At 35.8% G+C, this 24,056-nt stretch overlaps 1 protein-coding gene across 3 annotated transcripts in view; it reads right to left on the bottom strand.

Moving 5' to 3' along the window:
• The window catches only part of IL1RAP (interleukin 1 receptor accessory protein), a 121,148-nt gene that overhangs the window by 11,771 nt on the left and 85,321 nt on the right, over positions 1-24,056 (bottom strand). For all 3 annotated transcript variants that reach the window (XM_031453282.2, XM_010990111.3, XM_010990113.3), the window contains 5 exons: positions 16,611-16,776; positions 14,470-14,541; positions 12,341-12,467; positions 10,299-10,447; positions 635-778 (listed from right to left, as the gene is read on the bottom strand). In XM_031453282.2, the coding sequence (XP_031309142.1) occupies positions 635-778; positions 10,299-10,447; positions 12,341-12,467; positions 14,470-14,541; positions 16,611-16,776 (658 nt within the window). The remainder of the gene's footprint in view (positions 1-634; positions 779-10,298; positions 10,448-12,340; positions 12,468-14,469; positions 14,542-16,610; positions 16,777-24,056) is intronic.

Genomic DNA, 24,056 nt, shown 5'->3' with positions numbered 1-24,056 from the left:
ACAAGGATCACTTGGGAATATTGTTAAAATGTAGCTTCTGATAGGAGTTAGGCTTCAGATTCTCCTTTAATAAGCTCCCATATGATGTTTCTGGTACATGGACCACCTGTGAGTACAGGGTGTGGCCCTGCACCGGCCAGTACATTAGCCACAGACCACGAGCGGCTACTGAGCACTTGAAATGCAGCTGGTCTGAACTGAGATACACTATAAGTACGAAATGTAATATATACTGAATTTTGAATAATTTTTAGTACCAACAATAAGCCTAAAATATCTCTATTAAATTATTAATTACAAGCTAAAATAATAGTATTTTTATATATTGAATTAAATAAGATATATTATTAAAATGATCTTCACTTCCTTTTTGCTTTTCCTTATGTAACCACTAGAAAATTTAAAATTACATATGTGGCTTGCATTGTATTTCTATATGAATAGAACTAGAATAGACTAAATCACATATTGACCCAAGAAAGCAGAATAATATGCATTAGAATGCTTTTCAATAGTAATGGCTAAAACCAAAGGTCATCTAATTAAATCTTCCAGTTAATCTAGGTTTCATTAAGCCAACGTGTTTTCTAAAGATGACAGTAGAAGAGATTTACATCAAACTTGCATTACTCACCTAAAATAGTTTCATCCGTTCCAAAATGAGCCCGGTAAAACAGGACCATCTCCAGCCAGTACACATGGTAAACCACAATGAGAATCACTACCAATAGGACCGTGGCTCCAAAACCACACGCCAGTTCCACTGTGTATCTTGGAGCTATCATTGGAGTAAACAACAAAGAAACAACTGATTTCCATGCAGTGATCACGGTGACCCATTACCCTGCAAATAGCTGTGAACCTGACTTCTATGTGTGAACAAGCAGAGATAACATAGTAGGGGTTAAGCACTACATTTTAATGCTAGACTGTGGCAAATTTATCTTTTTGTTTCCAGAAACTGGCGCAGAAGGTATTTTTAACTATTAGGTGATTTGAATAGACTTTGATGATATACAAATTAAAACAAAATATTAGCATGGTAAAGGATTTATAAGGTCATCCTTTGCAGCAACATGGATGCTCCTGGAGAATGTCATTCTAAGTGAAGTAAGCCAGAAAGAGAAAGAAAAATACCATATGAGATCGCTCACATGTGGAATCTAAACAAACAAACAAACAAACAAGGCATAAATACAAAACAGAAATAGACTCATAGACATAGAATACAAACTTGTGGTTGCCAAAGGGGCAGAGGGTGGGAAGGGATAGACTGGGATTTCAAAATTGTAGAATAGATAAACAAGATTATACTGTATAGCACAGGGAAATATATACAAGATCTTATGGTAGCTCACAGAGAAAAAAATGTGACAATGAATATATATATGTTCATGTATAACTGAAAAATTGTGCTCTACACTGGAATTTGACACAACATTGTAAAATGATTATAAATCATTAAAAAAGTTAAAAAAAAAAAGGTCATCCAATTCAACTTACAGTCTGATACCTGAATCCCTTCAAAAATATTTTTGAAATGTGTTAACTCCATTTGTCTATCTCTTACCTGGACCAGCTTATGCTATTTGTAGAATTTTAATTGTTGGAGAAGTTAAGATGGAGCCAAAATTTTTATGTGATTCCATCAGTCTTAATTTCTTCCTCTTGTCCAGCACCATACGGAGAAATTTAATTCCCTTTTCTTTATATTTGCCAATTGGCCTCAAAAATATTATTATTGAGCAGAAAATGAGGATATCCACCAAATGTTGAGTATTGTTTGAAGATTCTCTAAGGTCTACAAATTCTAAAGGCTGACTTGTAATAGCCAGATATGGACAGATTTCCACAATATCTGCTTATTTTTTTGTGGTAAGCCCCTTATCCATTTATTTGAAATTATCAAGTCAAGTGAGGTAATTATCAATTATGTAAAAACTAGATATTAACTCTGTAAACTAGGTCTGTCACAATCAAACCACCAACGACCTGCCTCATTGGCCACTGTCCTTTCCTCAGAAACATCAAGAGGATCTAACTTTGTGCCTTTGCTCATGCTGAGACTTCTGGCTGGTATAGTCCTTGCTTATTCTTCAGTTTTTAAGATCGTGATCAAATGTTACTATTTTTATGAGCTTCCTTGGAATACACTTTCCCTGCAACATGACATCTGACTGACAGAAATTCCCACTTCCTTTTGTTTATAATTCTTCTACAACATTCTTATCATGTTGTAGTTTGTCTGTAAGCCTGCTTCTCCGCTCTCACTCCCCATTCAACTGTGCATTTAGTCTTCCAGGTAGAGACTGCTTCGCCCATCCTATCCTTAGAACTTCTAGGATCTGAATGGACATTTCTGGATATAACCCTGGACACTTCAGGGATATTTAAAATAAATCTAGTAATACTAATGTATTAGTAACTTCATTTGGCTGATTTATCAGCTTGTGATACTGAAACTTATGAGTTTGAAAAAGGAACAAAATGTTTACTGGATCTGAAGCAAGAGTGGCTAAAACTATCAGTTGATTGGACAATTACTCATTGACATCTACTACTTGCTAGAAGCTGTCGAGGTTATAATGGTAGGTAAGACAGAAATGGTCTCTGCCCCCTTAGAGCTAATATTCTAATGAAAGGAAGTGAATAAGAAAGTAAATAAGTAAGTTAACTTTACAGAGTGATCAGTGCTATAAAGAAAATAATGTGATGGAGGCGACTGAGGGGAGGGGTTGAAGGAGGAGAGTTGTGTCAGGTAGGGTGGTGAGAAAAGGCCTCTTTGAACACTTGAACATTGCAAGGGGTAAGTGTTTGCCGAGATAAGGCATAGAATAATTTCCTTCAAAGATGAGATTGTTATCGAGGCTCCCCGACTCCAAAGTTCAGAGATCTTTGCACAATACTACCATGAAGTTCAATTATTGATCCCATACGAGTGGAGAAATCCCTTTAAAACAGATAGCTATCCTAAGGGGAAAATGGTAAGCAGCCTGGAGCAGACCCTGAAGTTCTCTAATTAAAGACAAAATCATTGTGCTTCGAGTTCATTATCCTACACTCAGGACACTAATCCTGCTGCAGAGTTAGACCGGGACTCAGCAGCGCAGAATTATTACCAGGTACTCTTTTACTTGTCCTGTGAACAGCGGTTTTTGAAAATAAGAAAACTCCCATCATAAGATGCCAGAAGCTATGTAAGTGCAGTTGATGAGAATTTACTGAGATCAATGTGAGTAGCTGGCATGAAAATTGCTGTGTCCTTGGTATTTCCGAGTACATGCTATGTTAACAACACAGTGGGGTAATTCCCACTGTCATCTTCATGATTCGCTCAGTTATGTTGGTCCCTCTGGGGGAACATTTTGTAACAGGGAGGAAAAAAAAAGAGATCAGTGGATGCACTTACCTGAAATGGATTTTTTTAAAATATCAATAGTTAACTTTGCTTAATTATCAAGAGATCAGTTGCACTCATAACTTTCCCTCTGCCACATTCATTTTACTACTGGCTATTTTATTTCTAGTGGGGCTTTATAATTTTGTTTGTGTCATACACTTACTTGTGTCATATACAGATTGTATTTTGTTGGGCCATCTTCATAATGATAGCAAGAAGTCCCTAATGCTATTTAACTAACTGAACTCTTAAGATTAATAATCCACAAGCCTGAATTTCTAAATAGATTGAATCATATGCAGGAGGTGCTCTCATTCAGCTTTGCTGGCATGCAGGGGAAGCGTGGCCCTCACCCCACACTTTCTGTCTGCCCTACCTTGAACCTCAGATATTTTGGCATAAAGATTGTACTCTGATGCAATCCCAGACCAAAGGGCTTCCAATCAGAAAGGGGTGATGTAGTTTGACAAAACTGGACTCCTAAACTGCTTCTATCTTGGATCTCACTGATAATCTGATTCAGGATGGAGTTAAATTTAGCCACTTGCTCTGGTGTTACTCCCTGAATTAGAATTCCCTACAGCTCTTTTGAAATTCTACAGTAATGACTGGCTTCAAAGCCCCAAAATTCCAGCTAACCACCCTTGGTTAAACCAGTCCAAGACCTTAGCTCTAGGCTTTTTCCCTGTGTTAAGTTACTGGTCTACAGCTGTGTTTCTCCTTGAAAACTTAAGTTACGCTCTTCATCTTCATCACTGTAGTGGGAGCCTTGCTATCCACTGACTCTCAACCAAATACCAGCTGCTTTAATTTCCAAGTATTCTCTGCCACAGAACCTATGACTATTTTTTGTTAAGTTGTTGGGACTTCTTGACAATTTTCACTACTGTGATATTGACCATTTTCCTGAATCACAGACAAAGAGGATGCTTTGTTTAAATGGTAGTAAATCAGAGACCCGTGACAGAATTGACCTGCAGATGTGATTTGTTTGGCTGTCTTACTGTGTTAAAGCTTGTGCATTTTGGGCTTCAGCGTCTGGCCTTAGAGCAGTAATTGAACTGGGCAGCCTTCTCTCCATAACATCTAAAATAATAGTTTTTCAAGTTTGGACAACTGGTTATGCAGGAATGTGATCTATGAGAGGAAGAACACAAAAAAGGTAATCTCACAATTACCCTGGCTTTTTGCCTAAAGGCACTTTTGGAACGATGGCACAGGAAGGGGAAAACCGGAAGAAGCACAGTACTCACACTGAGAGGAGGAGACTGAAAATAGAGTTCAGGACTATTGAATTTATAGGCCTGGGTATTGGAGAGAAGAAAACTGTATAGACAAAGAGTGCTAGAAATTCACAAGTCTTTGGAAAAATACAAAGCTTTGCATATAAGGGTGACACTTCACAAGGGCAGGCAAGGAGTAGGTACCAGTGAAAGAAAAACTGCCAGGAAAGAAATGACTACTAGAGTGCTGGAAACTGAACAATTCTAGAAGCACACACAGGGCTGAGAGACATCTGAGTTAAGACTACTCAGACTGAAGAAATTGTATTCATCTCCTCAAGTATTAAGTAGAGAGCCTGGAGAGGACATGTCTTAAAAATAGATCTACTCTAGCCTTAGAGAAAAGGCTGCTTTGGACCCACTCTAGAAAGGTGAGCAAGATGCTTCAAGAAAAGGTAAGCTGTTATGCAAGTATATTAACTACCTGCTAGAAAAAAAAATTAACAGGTGCTCATAAAATTCAGACACTCAATAGTGTAATATCCGCAAGTCTAGAATAGGACTAAAAAAATTTAGGCAGAAAAAAAGCAAAACCAAGTGATCCATAATGAGAAAAAAATTCAGCCAATAAAAACAGAACCAGAATTGACAAAGATGATGGAATTAGGAGGAAAATATTTTAAAATGAGCATTATAAATATACCTGTTGAATTAAAAAAAAAAAAAAAGACCATGAACATTATAAAAGCAAATAAGAAATATCAATACAGATATTTTGGTGGAGAATTACAAATTCAAAAACTGAAAAATAAAATCCTAAAATTAAAAACGCTGTAACTACTTTAAAGGTATCAAAAAATAACATGCATTAATGTATGCATAGAGGAATGAATAGATGGATAGGTACTGGACAAAGCAAAGATAGCAAAATGATGGAATCTAGGCGAGGTATATGATTATTCACTATATAATTCTTTCAAATACTCCATGTATGTGAAAACTTTCTTAATAAAGTGCTGAAATATAAAAATTAATATAAAATAAGACATTTTCAAATTAAGATAAAGTTGAGAGAATTTTCAACCAGCAGATGTGCACCATCAGAAACATTAAATAGTTCTTTAGACTAAAGTGTTACCAAGAATGAATAGTGCCAGAAATGGAAAATATGCAAATAAATAGACAAACCTTTTTTTCTCAGGTCTTAATGTATTTAGAAGATACTTACTTAAAGCAAAAATAATACCAATGTATTGTAAGTATTTATACTAAATGCAAAATTGAAATGTATTATAACAATAAGACAAAAAAAGGAAAAAAAGAAATGGAAATACGCCATTTTAAGGTTCTCATAAAATATGTACAATAATTAATTCAAGACAAATGATGGTAAGTTCAGCATTAATATTGTAAATTCTGTAGAAGAAAAAATTGAAAACCAAAGAGATAAAGCAGAGCTATAAAAAGGATAATAAATCATGATGATGTGGGGGTTTACCCCAGAAATGAAAGATTGGATCAACATTTTGAAATCAATGGAAAGCATTACATTGACAGAGTATGAGAAAGATCGTTATGATCTTCCGATGGATAAGAATTTGACGCACTTCAACAGATATTCACTATAAAAACAAAACTCTTAGCAACCCAAAAACAAAAGACTAATCACTCATGCAGATAAAGGTCATCTACAAAAACCTACAAAACCCATCATATTCAATATGTGAAAACTGAATGATTGCCAAGTAAGACAGGAAACAACGCAAAGACGGCTGTTCTCATAATTTCTGCTGATCATGCTACTGGAGGTTCAAAAGAATGCAATAAGCAGAAAAACAAATCAGAAGTATGAAGTTTGGAAAGGAAGGAGTAAAAGTCAGTTTATTTATAGGTGACATGATCAAGTGTATAGAAAATGCTAAAACACGGAAAGAACAAAAAAACTCATTTAATTTGTGAATTTGAAAAAGTCAAAGGATTGAAATAAAAACATATAAATTATTTAATTTCACGTTTCTTTTCTATCAATGAGCAGTTGGAAAAATGAAAATTTAAAAATACCATTATAATAACAGCAACAACAAAATATTTATGGATGAATTTAACACTATGTGTGCAAGACCTGTATACTCAAAACTAAAAGAAGCATTGCTGAGAATATTCAATTAGTCTTAAATAAATTGAGAGCTATATCATGTAAATGGATTTAAAAACTCAATATTGCTAAAATTTCAATCAAATCCAGGCAAGGCTTTGATGTTAGAAATTGACAAGCTGATACTAAAATCACATGAAAAAAATATATGGTTCCTAAAAGAGTCAAATCAATCTTGGAAAAGAAAAAAAAGAGGGCAGACATAAAGTATCTGATTTTATGACTTGCTTTATGTGTTTTTTTTTTTTTAACCTTTTTATAGGGGGAGGTAATTCAGTTTATTTGTTTGTTTGTTTAATGGAAGTACTGGGAACTGAATCCAGGTCCTCATGCATGCTAGGCATGCACTCTACCACTGAGCTATCCCCTACCCCCTGATTTCATGACTTACATTAGAGCTGTTAATCAAGACAAAGTAGTATTGGAGTAAAGATAGACAAACAGATGAATAGAACAGAAAAGGGAATGCAGAAATAGACCTACATTCATAGTCTTTTTTTTGGGGGGGGGGCCATGTTGTCAAAACAATTCAATAAAAAAAGGAGAAAATTTTCAATATGAGGTTAGAACAACTGGTTTCTGTATGGAAAACCATTTTTTTTGAAATGGATCATAAGCCTAAGTATAAAAGAAGAATCTTTATAAATGAAAGAATGTTAATATAAGATCTAGAAAGTTCTAGCTATAATAGAAGAAACTTATTAAATGGATTTCATGAAACTTTAAAAAATTACGCTCATCAAAACAAACATTCACAAACTGTGTGAAAATGTTTATGAGTCATATCTGACAAAAGATGTAGGAGATATACTGTACCACTAACAAGTAACCCAACAGCAAAATGGGTCAAAAATTGCAATGGGCATCTCAGAAAAAGAACCATTACTTAGTGGTCAGTAAGTCCATGAAAAAGTGCTCAACATCATTAGCATCTGAGTAGTGCACATTAAAAACAATGTGATACTAGAGCCCATCTACTAGCACGGCTAAATTTTAAGTGTGTTAACTCCAAAGCTTGGTGAGGACGTAGAGCACTTGGAACTTACATACACTGCTAGTGAAAGTGTAAAATGGTGTGACTTCTTTGGAAATAAGTTTGGCAGGTGCTCATAAAGTTCAGCCTACACCTTGCCTTAGTCCCTACCACTCTCCTTTTGTAAAACTGCATGTTTATCATGTTCACATTAGCTGCCTCTCCTTTAATACGTTGCTTTAACTGACTAGATGAAATCGTGCTGCTGTCAAAAGGTCCGTCCCAGTGAGGTCTTCTCACTGAGGCTAGGGCCTCCTTCTTTCATCTTCTTGATGAAGAACATAGAATGCTTTGTCAACAGATGCAGAATTCAGAGAAGGACCCCTACATATAATGTTTGAAGGCGGACACATATCACCTATGATCTCAGCATTAACTAGCCCAGAATAGAATCCAAATAAACAAACCCACAACAGCGCTGGTACCACTGGATGTACAGAGACCCAACTGGGTCCTATGTAATATTCATGTAATTTCAGCACAGATCACCTGGTCTAGTGGGTGCACTTATCACTCCACATTCCTGCTGCCACATGAGTTAAACCACTCAGAACACAGCCTTCTGTGAAAGGAAAGCGACACAAGCAGCTCTGGTGGACAGACTTCCACATCTCTCCTAGATTAAACATTATTTTAGTTGATCGTTTTGATTCTAACCATCTGACAATAAGGTGTTAATTTATGCCATCCTCCATAGTTGTTTCCCAAAACACATGCCTCAGAAGATGAATTGCACAAAACACTATGTGTAAAGCATATGGAGCCAAATATATTTGAAAAAAGCCTGCCTACTATATTAAAACTCCCTGCAGATACTCATATCAAATATTAACATATTAAAGACTCTAAGGGGTTGTGAACTAAAGTAACTTGATTGATTTTTATTTACCCTAGATGTCAATGATAGTTGAATATAAAAGCCTTTTGTCATCTAACATCTATGAAAATCTTGTGGAGATAATAATTAAAAGAGCTAACATGTATTGAGCATTTAATATGTACATATGTATATATGCCAGGAAATGTGCTGAGTACTTTAAAACAATCCTGTGAGGTAATGGTATGATTTTGCCTACTTTAAATAGAAAGAATTGAAGCTCAGCGAGGTTAAGTGATTTTCCCAAGGTCACACAGTTAGGATGCATAGAAAACAGGATTCCAACACAGACTATCTGAGTCCATAGCACAAATAATGAATTGCAGTACGATAAAGGGTCTTAGCCGTGTTCTTAGGAACTAACTTTGGGAAATACTGCCTTATATCACGTAGTTCAGTCTTTTCTCTTTGCACTGACTTCTGAGGAGCAGAAGCAATTAACTATTCAGAACCAATCCATTAAGCCTTCTTAAGATGCATACACACTTCAGGTCTTTGCTCTTTACTTTGTAAAGAGTAATGAAATGTTGACGAGAAGCCTGTTTTTCCATCAACTTTAATAAAGGTTTAAATCCCATTGCAAAATGCAACAGTTATGAACTAACTGTTTTTTTGTGTGTGTTTGTTTTGTTTGTTTTTTTGCTTTTGATATAACCATTATAAGCTCTGACATTGGGATCCAGAATGATTCTGAATGGCCTGACTTCATGTATAATGCATCCTCATTATTATCCAGATCACTGAAAGACATTCTTGAAAAGATTAATTGGCTGGGGTTCTTTGTTAGGGGTGAGACCCAAAGAGAATTTCAGACACAGTATGCTTTAGGAGCAACAGCTCATATTAGAAAGCTTTATAATTTTTATTTATTATAGGAAAATCTAGTAATATCAACATAGAAATCATTTTACATCATTTTAAGTCATAGTTTAAGTAACTTTCATTTTAGCAGTTCTGGCTAGTGGTGTATTATAAACCTGCTTGAATATTGATACATAGTGTTTAAAATCAACATTTTAAAATTATGTTTTTGAGAATAAATATTTTCTATCTTACTTAACTACTTGCACAAAATTAGATGACTGCTATTTATAGGGTTTCATTATTAGAGATAATGCTTCTAAGTACATCGATGGGGACATAATTCCCTTTCTGTTAGGTTATTTGTTCAGCAAAAATTCCAAAAGTATTAAGTCATGTGGTATGATCATTTTTATGACTCTTGAACTCTGTCATCAATGATTTCTAAAAGGGTCTTTACAATTCACCAACAATATGTGACTCTTATCAGTTTTATTATATCTTTGGTAGCTTTAAATATTTTATTTTTCATTACTGTATACATATAAAACTATACTTCATTATCGTAATCATACAGAATTTTAAACTCACATTTGGGCAGTAAGTTACTAAAATTGTAAGAAATTATGTTTTGAGTATCTTTACATAGATGGAAACTTTCTCTCAAGATGTTTCATTCAACTTTAATTCATTGTTATGTGTTGGATGTGCTAAGTGCTGGAACTCTCTCCTCAATTTCTCCTTTTTCCTTATTCACCACAATGTTACATTTGGAGTTCACAGATTCATCCGCTGAATGCATCCATTACCTTTCTGTTTCACCTTGGCTGATTTGTCAACCTCCCCTTTGGCATTTCTGGCATGACAGACATAGTTGCGCTTGAGATCCTCAGCAGTAACTTTCTTGATGCTCAAAAGCTGAGTTCTTGTCTCGTCTTCTATTTTACTCAGACTTACGCTAGAAATAGGAGAAAAGAAATCAAAGCATTAGTGAGACTGAAGCCCATGGTCGTGTGGGAACCAGACAAGTAGACACCCACAGAACCCCTATATGAGGGTGATGCTGATAAGCTGTGTTGCCTGTAATCCAGTAGTTACAAAAGAAGACCAGCATCTCGATTCCAATACCACTCTTTACCATCTACACTACACCCAATTCCAATACCTCGATTGACTCCCAGTGTTAGCATCATACTACGGACCTCTCTTCAAAGAGAAATGTCTCCCTTCCTCAAACTTCTGAGGCAGAATGCTGTATCAGTTTAGACATAAGCTTCTGAGGTCGGATCCCTTTGGATTTTGATCTACGCTTTGTCACTTCCTGATTATATACTTTGGGTGAGGTAACTAATCTTTCCATGTCTGAGTTCCTCCTTTGAAAAGGAGGAAAGTGGCAATGCCAACATAGTGCATTACATGTATTAACTTACTCAAGAATTCTGAGGATTAAATATGTTGATGTATAAGAATTAGAACAATGCTTGATACATATTTATATAAGCTATTATTATTATTACCCTATAGTAATAGGTAATGCATTTCAGGGATTCCCAAAACTTGGATTTTGAACACAGATTGACCATTTCGGTTAAAATGCTGAAAACTCACGGTTATATTCTGAAAATAAGAAACTTCTCAGGGAAAGAGGATTTGTATTTCTTTGTCAAATCCTCAGCAAATCAGAGATCAATTGCTTTGGGTCTAAGATGAAGGTTTAAAATCCTTTTGAACTACTTTGCTCAAAAGGGGAAAAAAATTCTCTCTCCTACAGTTGACTGACATCCGGGTTCTTCTGATCAGGCTTACCATCAGTCATGACAACTTGGTAAAGGGTTATGATGGATTTAACCAAAGTAACTGCACTGCTCAACTATGAGCAGAGAAATGTGTTTCAATAGCAGCAAGGAGAAACAATGTGACTTTCCTCACTATTCATTTATTATTATTAGGAAGATAGGAAGCAGAATGCTCAGAATTCCTGAAATGATCAATAAATTTCTGCATAAAGTCTGAGTTTACTACTAGGGAATAAATACCTTTTAAAAACTGGAAGTTCAAGTAGCCTAAGATCTATTTACACATGGTGATAAGGCTTAAGTTCTCAGCACTACTTTGTCATGTAGTTAGTCAACTGCTCATTTTTATTAGTTGTTGCAGTCACCCAGCTGCTGTCTTGCAGCTGCATGCTTAATTTACAGGGGACTCTTTTGTCTTCAAAGACCCATATTTCCTCCTTGCCAACTGAAGCCGCTTCAAAAAATGTCACGTTTTTAGAAATAAAATGACCCAGCTTGTTATTTTAAGAGTGAGCTAGATTACTATCCCATCTACTTTAAAAGTAAAGTTTAAAGAACATGAATGTGTATAGTCAATATCAAAAAATTATTATCAATTATAAATGTAATATATATGTTATGATAATTATGAAAGAGGAGGAGGAAGATAGGAAATATATGCTTGCTGCAAGACAAGAAACTAACACAATTATCTGAAGCACAAATACATAGACCCAGACTCCAGATTTGAGAAAAACAGGACCATGCTGGCAAGCTTTCATCTATCCACAACCCCTAATTGTGGCCTTTTCATTCATGTAGGATATGCACCGCCCCCCCCATCTACCTTCAGGTGGGTATCATACAGATGTGGTCATTAGGTGGCATCTGGGGTGAGGACTGCCAAGTCCAATAATCCTGCTTTGAGATATGGCCAATAAAGACTTGAAATTCATGCTGATTTTTGTTAATGATAGGCAAAAATTAGAATTTTAATCTTCATTGATTAGTATACATCAGAAGGCATTAAGTTGAGGGACAAGGGTTAGCCACCCCCTTGCCTTTGTCAAGGATACCTTTCATTAACAGTTATGTCAAAGGTGGTGTCGTCTGGCTTTTTTCCATCAATGGTCCACCAAACCTCATTGCGAGAGTCCTTCAGGAAAGTAAAATGGACTTTACAGGGGATGAGCAGCTCCTCTCCTAAAAAAAAAGCAAATTAACTCATCAGTTTGTTACCTTTACAAGGTTCTACTCTGTGATCAATCAGAAGCCATAAAACTTACATACCCCTGCAACCCTACTTCTGACTAATTTTCAAGTGGGCTACCATAAGGTAATGTACTATTCTTATTGCAAAACAAACAAACCAGGAACAGAAGGGCAGCAACTTTATATAAAATTATCAGAATGTCCATCTTTTAATAGCATTTATATGTGCTCTAAAGTGACAGTGTTTGTTCAAAAAGGCTCCGACAATTTTTTAGCTCTGAACCTCCATGGACAGCTCTTCTCCTTTGTTATTTCCCTCCCAAACAAAGGGTGACCGAGGAAAGAGTCTTCAGATCTTTGGTCCTTGGCCAGAGAAGACAGGACAATGCCATAGATGAGAGGACTGGTCAGGCAGGCTGAATCTGGAAATGCTCCAGCTATTAGGGTGCAGTCAATGAGATTAAAGACAACTTGCAAATAGAAATTCTACCCTATCCTTCTGAGCTGGCATATGAGGATAGGGGGATCTCTAGGCAGCAAATGGTAATGATCGTAATTATCATAACAACAGCAGCAGCAGCTCACTCACTGAGACCTTTAAATAATTCACTGTGCTAAATATTTATTATATTTGGCTATTAATTGATGGCCTTATTTGATTTTAACAAAAAATATAAAATATTTTTTAAATTCATGTTTTACAGATGCTGGAAAAAACTGAAGCTTAAATATTCTTTGGATTCTGACATTCCAAGTTCACACTGCTAATAAGTGGCAGACCAAGATTTGACCTAGACTGTTTCAGTTTGCCCAGGACAGTTCTGTTTTATGCTTGCTTTCCTAGTTAGTTATTAAAATTGACTGTTTTCACTCTCAAAAGGTGTCCAGGTTGAGATGATAAATTTTATTGTCATCCCAATTTGAACTTAGGTGTGTCCCACTGAGTGGTCATACTCTAATCCTCTTTTCCAACACATGGTTCTTATGTCTTCCTCTCCAGTTGCCTATGTCAATATGTACAAAGATAAAGTGAACACGGACTCAGGCATGCTTTTGTAACCATCTTATGATAGGTGGAGGAAAGATATTTAGATGATGAATAAGGGTTTACCCTGATTGTAGGAAGAATGCTCATCTTAATATATAAAGCCACTATTAATTCTAGGAAATTTGGGTTTGGCAGACCCCCTTAGTATGTTTCTTGTTTTTTTTTTTTTACAAGACAGGTCATTGAGACCTTACCTTAATTCTGGGCTGGCCGGTGGGGTGGGGAGCATTACTCTCCACCTATGTTGAACACTGCCTCTATTATCTTTAGTACATTTTAAACAAATTTTCTTTTATATCTTTCATTGGGTTTGGAGTCAATTTATTGGAAAGGATACAATACAGAGAATGTTAACATTTCTTATGGTTTTCAACTTAGCTATGAGAGGCTTTGAGTCAGAAGAGTAACAAATTATGCCTTATTGGTCAGTGACAAATGATTTTTGTCAAGAATGAAAAGATATGAAAACTAAAAGGAGAGCCACATAACCAGGGTAAACGTTTGATAGTGTTCTGAATCAAGACGTGCAAGTCCTGTCAGCTGCCATCTGTTGAATTCACGGTTCTGCCTCCAGTTCCACCCCCTGCCCCTTTGTAGTGGGGCAGAAGTTTAGAAGACGTCTTGTGCCCATGGTGAAGTCTTGGTAAACCAAAGCTTTGAGCAAGCTAAAGTTTACATCAAACAGAAATCGCTAATCAGGAGAGGAACCCTGCTCGCAGAGGAAGAAGCAAGCAGCTGTCGGGAGAGAAGCAGAGAATCCCTGAGCTGCCCATGAGATCGATGAAGCAGCTAATCCCCAGAGCTGACTTGGTTTCTGACAACACTTCAGTTTCAATTCATGTGCTTCTTTACAACAGTCCTCTATTCTCTTGCATTAGTTAGTGACACTTCATTCCTTGTAATTAAGAGAATCTAACTGATATTCAGAGGCACAGCTGTAATTACCAGGTTCTTTCTCGTAGACCACAAAATCATTGGGTGAATAGATCTGGGGAGGCAATGCATCTTTTGGAGAGCCTGTGATAGAGAGGAAAGAACAAAGGAAGATGACGTCAAATCACGTAAACTTTATTTCGCAGACAAATTCAGAACGCAGTCAAAAATCTGCTCTTCTTTGACGCATTACCCAACCTCCTGGCACAGTTTGTTAATTCTTGAGGGGGCCCAAAGTTCAATATGTAGTCAATTACAACACCTCTTTCATTTAAAACAAACAAGCGAAGAAACAAATATATCTAGTATCCTTGCTGTTTAAGGATAGAACGTTTATCCAAACTGGTTTTGCTTTCCAAAGCTTACATGAGACAGACTTCTTTCTCATTCTGTGTAATAATTTACTCAGTTGTTTCTTTTCTACACAGTTCTCCTCAACATGCCCAGAGTGTCTAGTATGGCACCCGGTTAAATAAGTAAGCATTAAATTAATGAACAAGTAAATGGAAAATTCAAAATCACAATTGTGAGGTCAGCACCTAAGTCTACCTGGTGGCCAGTTATCAGCTGAATGTTCATTCATAGCATTGCTGCTTTTTATAACATTCTATATTCCTAAACTGAAAGAAAGATGCCCCTGAAGGAGCTTCATGTGCAGTGTTTAAGAGCACAAGTTTCAAAGATTTAATGGCGGGGGCTCTAATCTTGACTTGGCCATATACCAACCATTTGACTCTCTTTTTTTTAACTTAATCTTTGAAAAGCTCATTTTCCTCAACTTTAAAATGAGAGTAATTACACTCACCTCACAGGTTCATTATGTGGATTAAATTAAGTAATGCACATTAAGTAATGCATATTAAAGCATCCTACTGGTATATAATAAGTACTCAATACTTCACAGTTTTAAAAGCAAACTTGTATTGCTTGAAAGTTGGATGAGAAATACATCCCTCACATCTGTGTCTATCAACTTCTAGATCTATAAATCAAGATGACGATGCGTGTCTGTTCCCAACTTTCCAAAAATGAATGCATTAAAGTGTGTGTGTGTGTATATATATATATATATATATATGAAAAATTTTCCAAGAGGAATATATGTTTAGATTATTCATTTGATTTTTAAAATCCTTTCATGTTAGATTCTAATTTAGTCTGATTTTTCTTCTGAATTAGTCCCCAACTCAGCATTATTCCAAAAGTAAGTAGAGAAAGAGAGGCAGTGATTACAAAATTATATGATTTAAATTTTACTTGCACTATATTGAACCCTTTAAAAAAATTATGCTGAATCTGGTTTCAGACCAGTATAAAAAGCTCTAAGCAAAGAGTCAGAAACCTGGAACTTAGAATCACTCCTTCTACTAACTCAGGGAGCTTCTCTAAATAGATTATTTTCTGTTGCTGGAACTTAATGCTTCCATCTACTAAGATAGGGTATGAAAATAATCTCACTCTGATATGCTATCATTTTTAATACAGTGGGCACAGCGGTATTTAGGGATCTCCTCTGAATGCCACCTAGGGCAATGGCTCTCTTGATTTCTAGGTTTGATAGGAGTCTATTGACTCTGCCTAGACGCCGTCCTTTCCACTTCTCTAGTTTCTCACTCCCAAAACAAAGCACTGGTTGAACAGTGCCAGCAAACAGTTTCAGCATTAGCTATAAGTATTCCAATATATACAAAGACACAGCTTACTTAATTCAAGTAAAATGCTTTGACAGTAATATTAATGACTATTCATTGAGTTTCTACTGCTTGCCAGGAACTGAATTAACATAATATGTATATTATTTCTAATACTCTCAACTGTATTAAATGCTAGGTAGTCGTAGTCCCAGAGTACAGATAAATACTAATAGTACTAATAAATGGCAGTGGTATAATTTGAACACAGATATGTCTGGCACTCTTTTTCACTCCCCGAGCTGCCTTTATTCATTCACATATTCATGCAGTAGAACTACAGGTACTGAATGCCTACTATGTAGGTAGAATTGCTGAAGCTCTGCAAATAGTGCAGTGAACATAAAAGATTAAGTTGCTTTTCTTTTAGAATTTACACACTTAATTGTAATACACTATTAAGAGCTTAAAACAAAATTATTGCATTCTTTGTTGTGTGCACTTAATGTAAACCATGCTTACCTACCACCTTTACAGTCTGAGTCCTGGTGAGATGGAAGGTACGTCCATTTTCTGGATATGTAACAACACATGTATAATTTCCATTATTTGAAACCAAGGCTATGAGAAAACTCAAGTTCATGCCGTCAGGAATTACATTATTAAAGTTGTGTACTTTATGACAACCCTAAGAAGTAAAGGAAAAAAATGTTTATCGTTTACATACATGCATAGACAATATACAAACACATATATACTCACAGACATCCAAGTTTGCACAGAACATACAAATATCTAAGCCAGCTGTACTTTTTACAAAACTATTTTGGTCAAGTATTTGATGATGTTCCTCCAGAGAATTAATGCAATAAACTTCATTATCTTTTCTGCAAGATGAAAATGAAAATTCTGAACTGAAATATGAATTCAAAACCACAAGGTTCCTGTCTCAAGTCCTAGTTTTCGAATTCTGAGATTTCCATGCTAATAGAAAAGCAAGGCTAAAATTTCGAAAAATGATTAAAGTCACTTAAGCAAATGCATGCTCTGCTATTTAAAAAGCAATTATTTTTCATTTTCCCACATTTCTTCACTGATTATGTTAATTCAGGAATACAGTCACTTTGATAAACTAGGCCCTGTTTTAGATGTCTGTTTTGATACTCTTTTTTTAATTCTTTTTTTGGGGGGTTGTGTGAGGGGAGACAATTAGGTGTATTCATTTACTTATTTATTTTAATAGAAGTACCAGGGATTCAACCCAGGACCTTATGCTTGCTAGGCATGCACTCTACCACTGAGCTCTACCCTCCCCCTTGAATTTGGCATTCTTGACCACTCTGCTGAATCACTATATCAGTTATTTCCAAACATTTTTTGTGTTTTTTTGTCTACTTTTCTTATTTTTTATAATTGAATAGTACAGACCCTGGAATTTAAAAATAAAAGATATTTTGAGTTTTACCGAAGTTAAAAGAGTTAAAAAAAAAAGAGTTTATTTCTTCTCCAGCTCATATTTTCATATAACTCTGTTGATTTTCAAAATTTTGACGTTGAAATATTTCATTCAACACAACTAGAATCCTGTTTCTGATCTCTCCTCCCCTAATTGGCTATATTTTCTTTTAAATAAAAAAAAAGCAATATATCATATGTGACAAAAATATGTGCTGAACATTTACTTTTGTGTTTTTCTTTTAAAAATCAATACTATCTGTCAAAAAGAATTGGCTTATCTCTAAAGTCCTTTAGATCTTAAAATTCTGGGAGTCTATTACCAGCTTGTACTTTCAATTTCCTGTGTTCATATATTTAACTTTAATTCTTGTACACTCAAGGTTGTCTTTCTTCAATTCCTGGAGCATGTGTTTTGAAATATGACAGTTACACTAAGTGGAACATTTTGTAATTCTTCGTCACAGGAAATATGCCTTTTAAGAGTAGCACTAAACTTCTGATTCATGGAGACGATGATCAAGAGGAAGCCGATATATACTCAGTTAACTTATTTTTCTGAATACGGTTTATCCTGTTTTGATAAGCAGTGCTTCTAGACACTAGTCAAATCAGCAAAATATTCTAATACTCTCAGGTTATCACAAAGTATAAGGCCACAAAACCCTGTACTCTTATAATAAATTTATGTCAGATTTGGTTTAAATTGAGTTTAGATTATCTGTAGAACTCTTTTTGATTGTTCTGGCACCTTCCTTTTAAACAGTTCAAAGCTATTTTTTCCTCTCACTTCTTAGCTTAGCTTTCATAAGTCCCTGTGAAGCGGACAAATCGGATTAAATATGCTTTTACAGGTGAAAAAAATGAGATAGATCAAGAGATCTTCTAAATAATACAGCGCAGAGCTAAAACAGTTTTTTTTAGACGGCCGAGTAAAGGTCTTTCATTAGTTTTTTAATGAAGAATGAACACCAATCTTCAGTCATCAGTTGAGGCTGAAAAAATTATACTGAGACATGCACTTACAGTCTTACATTACTCCACTATCTCATCCAATCCATATTCCAAATTTAACAAGTTTGGAATGCTCTTATGCACGTTTTGTAGATGAAAATACAAAGCCCTAGAAAGGTTAACTAATTGCCAGTGTCACAGAGTGCGGCAGTGTCAGAGCTGGAATTGGAATGGAGACCTACGTGTTTTGAGACCCTTGCTCCTACTCTCACCTGACACTGTCTTCCCACACTATGCTGTGGTTCTGCACATCTGCCCCACTAGGGGGCCAGCCCCAGTGTTAATAGCGTGATACGGCTCTATCACTTCCATGAGGCTGATTCCTACAATTAGCGGTAAACTGGAAGAGCATAATTTTCAGAATAGGAAGTAAGCTGTTAGTACTAAACTTGTCAATTTCTTAAGAAAAGGCTAAGAAATCTATTTGACTCACCAAGTGCCACTATGTAAAAACTATTTAAAACACATTGTTTTAGAAGTCATAGTATATGCTAAAAATATAAAGAAACCCTTTTGACTCAAAGTCTTCTCATTCATTCATTCATTCATTCACTCTTGAGTACTGATCGATAAACTACATGCCAGGCACTGTTTCATGTTCTGAGAATACAGCATTGAACAGAACAAAAGGTCAGCCCTCATGGACTTACCATTAAGAGAGAAATGGAATCTGACATATCTAAATAGCAAGGAAGATGACACCAAACAGGTATGTGTTGGCTTCTTGCTAATTCTCCCTTTCTCTTCATTTTATTCCAAACCCATGGGGATAAACTTGAAATTTGAGCTGGATGTGATTAAGACTCTCATTGGGCCTGTATGTCAGTGGTGTAAGTCAAGTTTCTCTGGGATTTTTCTCTCCTTTCCATAAGGTAAGATAAAACTGTAGGTCTGGAACAGGTTTTTCTTGGAATTTATTGGTCTAGACAAATATTTCAAATTAAGGACTATTCCATTAAAAAGTAATGAAAAAGCTTGGGGTCAAATTTACTACTCAGAAAAAAACTGATCATTCAAAATTGTTAAATTAACTAGTTTAACCAAAAAAAAAAAAAAAGAAAAAGAAAAAGAAAATTAAAAAAAATTCAAAGCTATTAGAACTATAGCATGCTATAAAAGCAAATAAAGAAAATATTTTATGTTCTAAGTGTACATGTGTGGTGAGGGTAGTCTCAGGGCGTTGTTGAACTATTAACTTCAGCCTTCAGTTTGATGAGCTTTATTTCTTACAAGTTGCTGCCTCTCTATACCCTTCATGCATCTGAGACACTCAAAATATTTTTAAACATAATAAACTCTTCCTGAAAATAAACCCTGCAAATTTGATGATGATTTCAAAATTATTCATTTGGAATTCAGGAAAAAAAGGTATGAACAAAGATCTAGATACCCGAAGAATTTTAAAAATACACATGTTTCCAAATACAAGAGATGGGTTAACAGTAAGTGGATTCCACTATGAAGCAAACACTATCTGACTAGAAGACGAGTCATTCATTTAGTTGACCCATCAGTTCCTCATTCTGAATTCAAAAGAGAGAAGTTAAACAGGGGAGCAATTTTTCAACCACATAACGGTAGCCATGGCAACCTACCACAGCACATAGGTAAAGAACAGCACAAGAAATGACTCTGAGATCTGAGAGGAAATAAATCACGTGGTGACATGTGGGATGTGGGTGAGGGGGATGTCATGACTAAATAAGAACAAATGTTTCCATTCAACAAACCTACAGTTTTTAAAAAACTGTGTTAAGGCACAAAAATGGAAAAGATACAGTTCCTAACCTATAGGTACGTAGTCTAGTGGAGGATTACAGTGAATACTAATGAAAGGCATATTGGGGTGGGGAAGTGGGGGAAGAAGAGCAAACAGAAAACGTTTAGAAAATCTTCATGGACCAAGAGTTGAACTGGATCTTAAAGGATAAGTAGAGTATTAACAGCCATTCAGGAGGAGGAAAGACATGGAGAGAGACACTCCAGGGACAGAAAAAAGTGTAAACAACTTCCCTGCACTTTTATAGCATTTTGCGCTCCATGCTAGTACTTAACTAACTTAAATGATCTCTTGCCATGTTTATCTCTTCCTCTAGAAAATTTACTTCGATGGGGGAAATCGGAGGTGGATGAGTACTGCTGCATGGCCAACAACTTGTCCAATACTGGGCACATAGTAAATGCTCAATACATTGGTGTTGCATGATCAAAAATATGAATGACAGGAGCAAAGACACAAACACACGGAACTGCAAGCTCATGCAATATGCGAATACTAATAAGAAGGTGAGTACATGGAACTATAGCACATGAGATGGGTGAGTTGTAAGATGGGTGGGGAAAGAGGGAGTAAAGAGTTTAACTGAAATATGAGGTTAGAACAATTAGAAATATCTATTGACATTTTTGCTTCCAAAATTAAATTGTTATAAAATACCCAACACTTGTTCACAAAGACTCACAAGACTTCTACATACCAGCTACTTTCAATGAGCAGAAGTACATCATCTATTGTTTATACATTAATAGTTACAAAATTCCTCCTATGTGTCAGGCATTGTGTTAGAAGCTGGACATACAGTGTCCAGTAAAAACAGAAATGGTCCTTATTTCCACAGAATTATCTAGTCCACTCTAATTTATTCAATTATTTAATCAATTCCTGAACACAAAGTTTATTGGCTCAGTTTCATGATATATGCTTGATACTCAAAGGAAAACAAAAGAGAGAGGTCACTATTTAGTACAAAAGAGAGAAATGCAATCACTATGGTAACAAAGTTGAGGTATAAGTTAATAGAGTGGGTGATTCATTCAGCCTAATTGAACCACAAGGCTTCAGAGATATTTGAACTGACTTTGAGTTAAAAAGATGAATCCTGGGTCCTCAGAAGCCCTGAAACTATATGTGAAATGCTGTGTGTATGTAAGCATGTATGGAATTAAACATGTATAGTTTGGAAAGAAAATATGATATAAAACTTTGTTCACGCCAAAGGTTAAAAATCACTATACAGACACTGTGGAAAAACGAAAGAGATAAAGAACCTACCAAACTAAGCTGTCAGATCAAATTGAGAAAAAAGCACTTTAAAAATAAAGTCTATTCCATGGACCTTGGACTAGCTTCCCAACAATACGTGCTATGCTAACAAGAAGGCCAAGCCTGGCGCCTTTTCAGAAATGTGCTTTCCTCATGGCACTTTGTCAGAAAAAGCAAAGATTTTCCTATTTTCCGAAAGAGATTTATAAACAATATCTGACCAACTCTAATTAATTTCACACTAAAAATTAAAGGTGGAAGTAGCATACCAATTTTGATGATCACATTGAGGACAAGGACAACCAGCTTTTTTGCAAATTGATATCCAGAATGATACCTTTTTTGCGAAATAGCAGTTGAGAGCACTTCAGCAGCTGCTGTAAATGTAATATCCAAAACACTCAATAAATTGGTCCCTTGGATCCTTAGTAAAAAGGGGCAGACTGTCTTTATTTTTACAAGTATCTTTGGGGAAAAAAAACAAATACCTCATTAGAGTAATGAGAAAGAAATAATCCAGTTGTAAGAAAGTTAAGATGGCTTGCCATATTTTAAAGCTCAGGTCTCTGAATAACTTTAATAATAATACTAAAAACAACAACAACACTATCATACTTAACTTATGTCATTACTAATCTGTAATCAGAAGTCTCTGTGAATAAACAGGCAGTCTTCAATTTATACACGCTGTGTTTCAGAAGTTCTTTTAGAAGCTGGCTATTTGAAATTCAGTAAATCACTTACAAAGCATGGTTTGCTTTTCAGGCTAGTTACAAAACCTGGCTTACTCAGCAAACATTTACTAAACATCAATTTAACTCACAGAATTGTTGAATTAGAGAACTGTGAATCCTGGGCTCTGAATGAAAAAAAAAAAAAAAAAAAAAAAAAAAAAAAAAAAGCCCTGCCATGAAGAAGAGAGGAGGAAAGAAGAGAAGATACACAGAGGAGGAAGGTTCATTCCTGCCCCATTTCTCTAAGATTCTGAAATAGAAACTTTAGATTTTCTGTTCCCTCCAAATCTCAGCTTTTCTGAGTTCCCTCTGATTTCCTACGAACTTCTCCTCATAGGTGTCCTTATGTCCCACAGTCCAGTCTAGAGCCCAATCTGTGTTCAAATATTACTTTGCCCTTTAAAGTGCCCTAAGAGGGGAGGGTATAGCTCAAATGATAGAGCGCTTGCCTAGCGTGCGTGAGGTCCTGGGTTCAATCTTCAGTACCTCCATTAAAATAAATAAATAAATGAATAGGCCTAATGACCTCCTCCTACAAAAAATACTAAAAATTAAAAAAAAAATTTTTAATTAGCAAAGTGCCCTAAGCCCCAGAAGTAAAGACTGGACCATGTTCTATGTGCCATTTCTGGAGAGCAAAGGTTTTTGAGCCACACAGAACTAGCCTGAGACCCCAGATTCTCCTATTATCAGCCGGATTGTTTTGAGTAAATTATGTAAGACAATGTAAAAGTCTGGGCTCTTGATACAGATTGCATAGTGTTGAATCTTGAACAAATCAATGTCGCCTTGGACAAATCACTCAACCATTCTACACCTCGGTTTCCTTAACTATAAAATGGAGAAAACAGAGTCCACTTTGTGTTGAGATAATTAAGTAAATTTATTAAAACATTTGGAAGAATTCCTGTGCTCGGTAAATGTTAACTACTATTGTCTTACATCTCTCAACATCCGTTTCCTAATCTATAAAAGGATGCTAGCTACCTTGACTGATCATGGTATCACATATGATAGCATCTAAAGACCTTTAAAGTACCTAGCCCTATATACTGCGCTAGTGAAATGCAAAAGTCAGTTTCCTATTCCTTTTTTCAATTCATGAGTTTTCACCCTGCTGCCAGCAGGAAAGCAAATTTGCTGGAACTGATTAGTGTGTCCTTTAACTCTCATAGTTATTTGTATTAATGAAAGAGCCTGTTTCTACAGTGTCATAGTAGGAAGTTCAGCTGATAGCAACTGCAAGAGGACTACTGTAGGAGAGCAAAGATACCTCAGTGGACGGAGGAGTGACTGCAGAAGGTAGAAAGCAGAAAACAATAGCAGCATTACTACACCGTGATAGGAGATCTCAGCTACCAACAACCCTGATTTTGTTCCCAAGACGGCAGCACTCCCAGGAGTAAAGGTGTCCATTAGGCAAATGTAGAGAAATAAAAAGCAGCATACCACATATCAATAGCAGTTTGTTTCATAATCAGAGAATAGAAGGGATGGCAGTTTATTGCTTGTCCTTTTTGGTCACCTGCACATCGTTGGGTATCTGCCGTGGTGATGGTTTCACTACCATGACCTTTTTTTCTCGTTCTTCTTTCTAGGCTTTCTGCTTTCATTCACCTCATGAACATTCTCTCCACATTTCAATCTTAGCCTCTTTCTCTTATCACTTTATTTTGGCTTTTTAAGGGCTTCACCTCTCACATGGATGCATTTAATTCTCTG

This window comes from Camelus dromedarius, chromosome 2 (genome assembly GCF_036321535.1).
Source record: "Camelus dromedarius isolate mCamDro1 chromosome 2, mCamDro1.pat, whole genome shotgun sequence".
Taxonomy (NCBI): domain Eukaryota; kingdom Metazoa; phylum Chordata; class Mammalia; order Artiodactyla; family Camelidae; genus Camelus; species Camelus dromedarius.
Note: the sequence above shows the minus strand (reverse complement) of the source record. Positions and strands in the feature narration are given on the sequence as shown.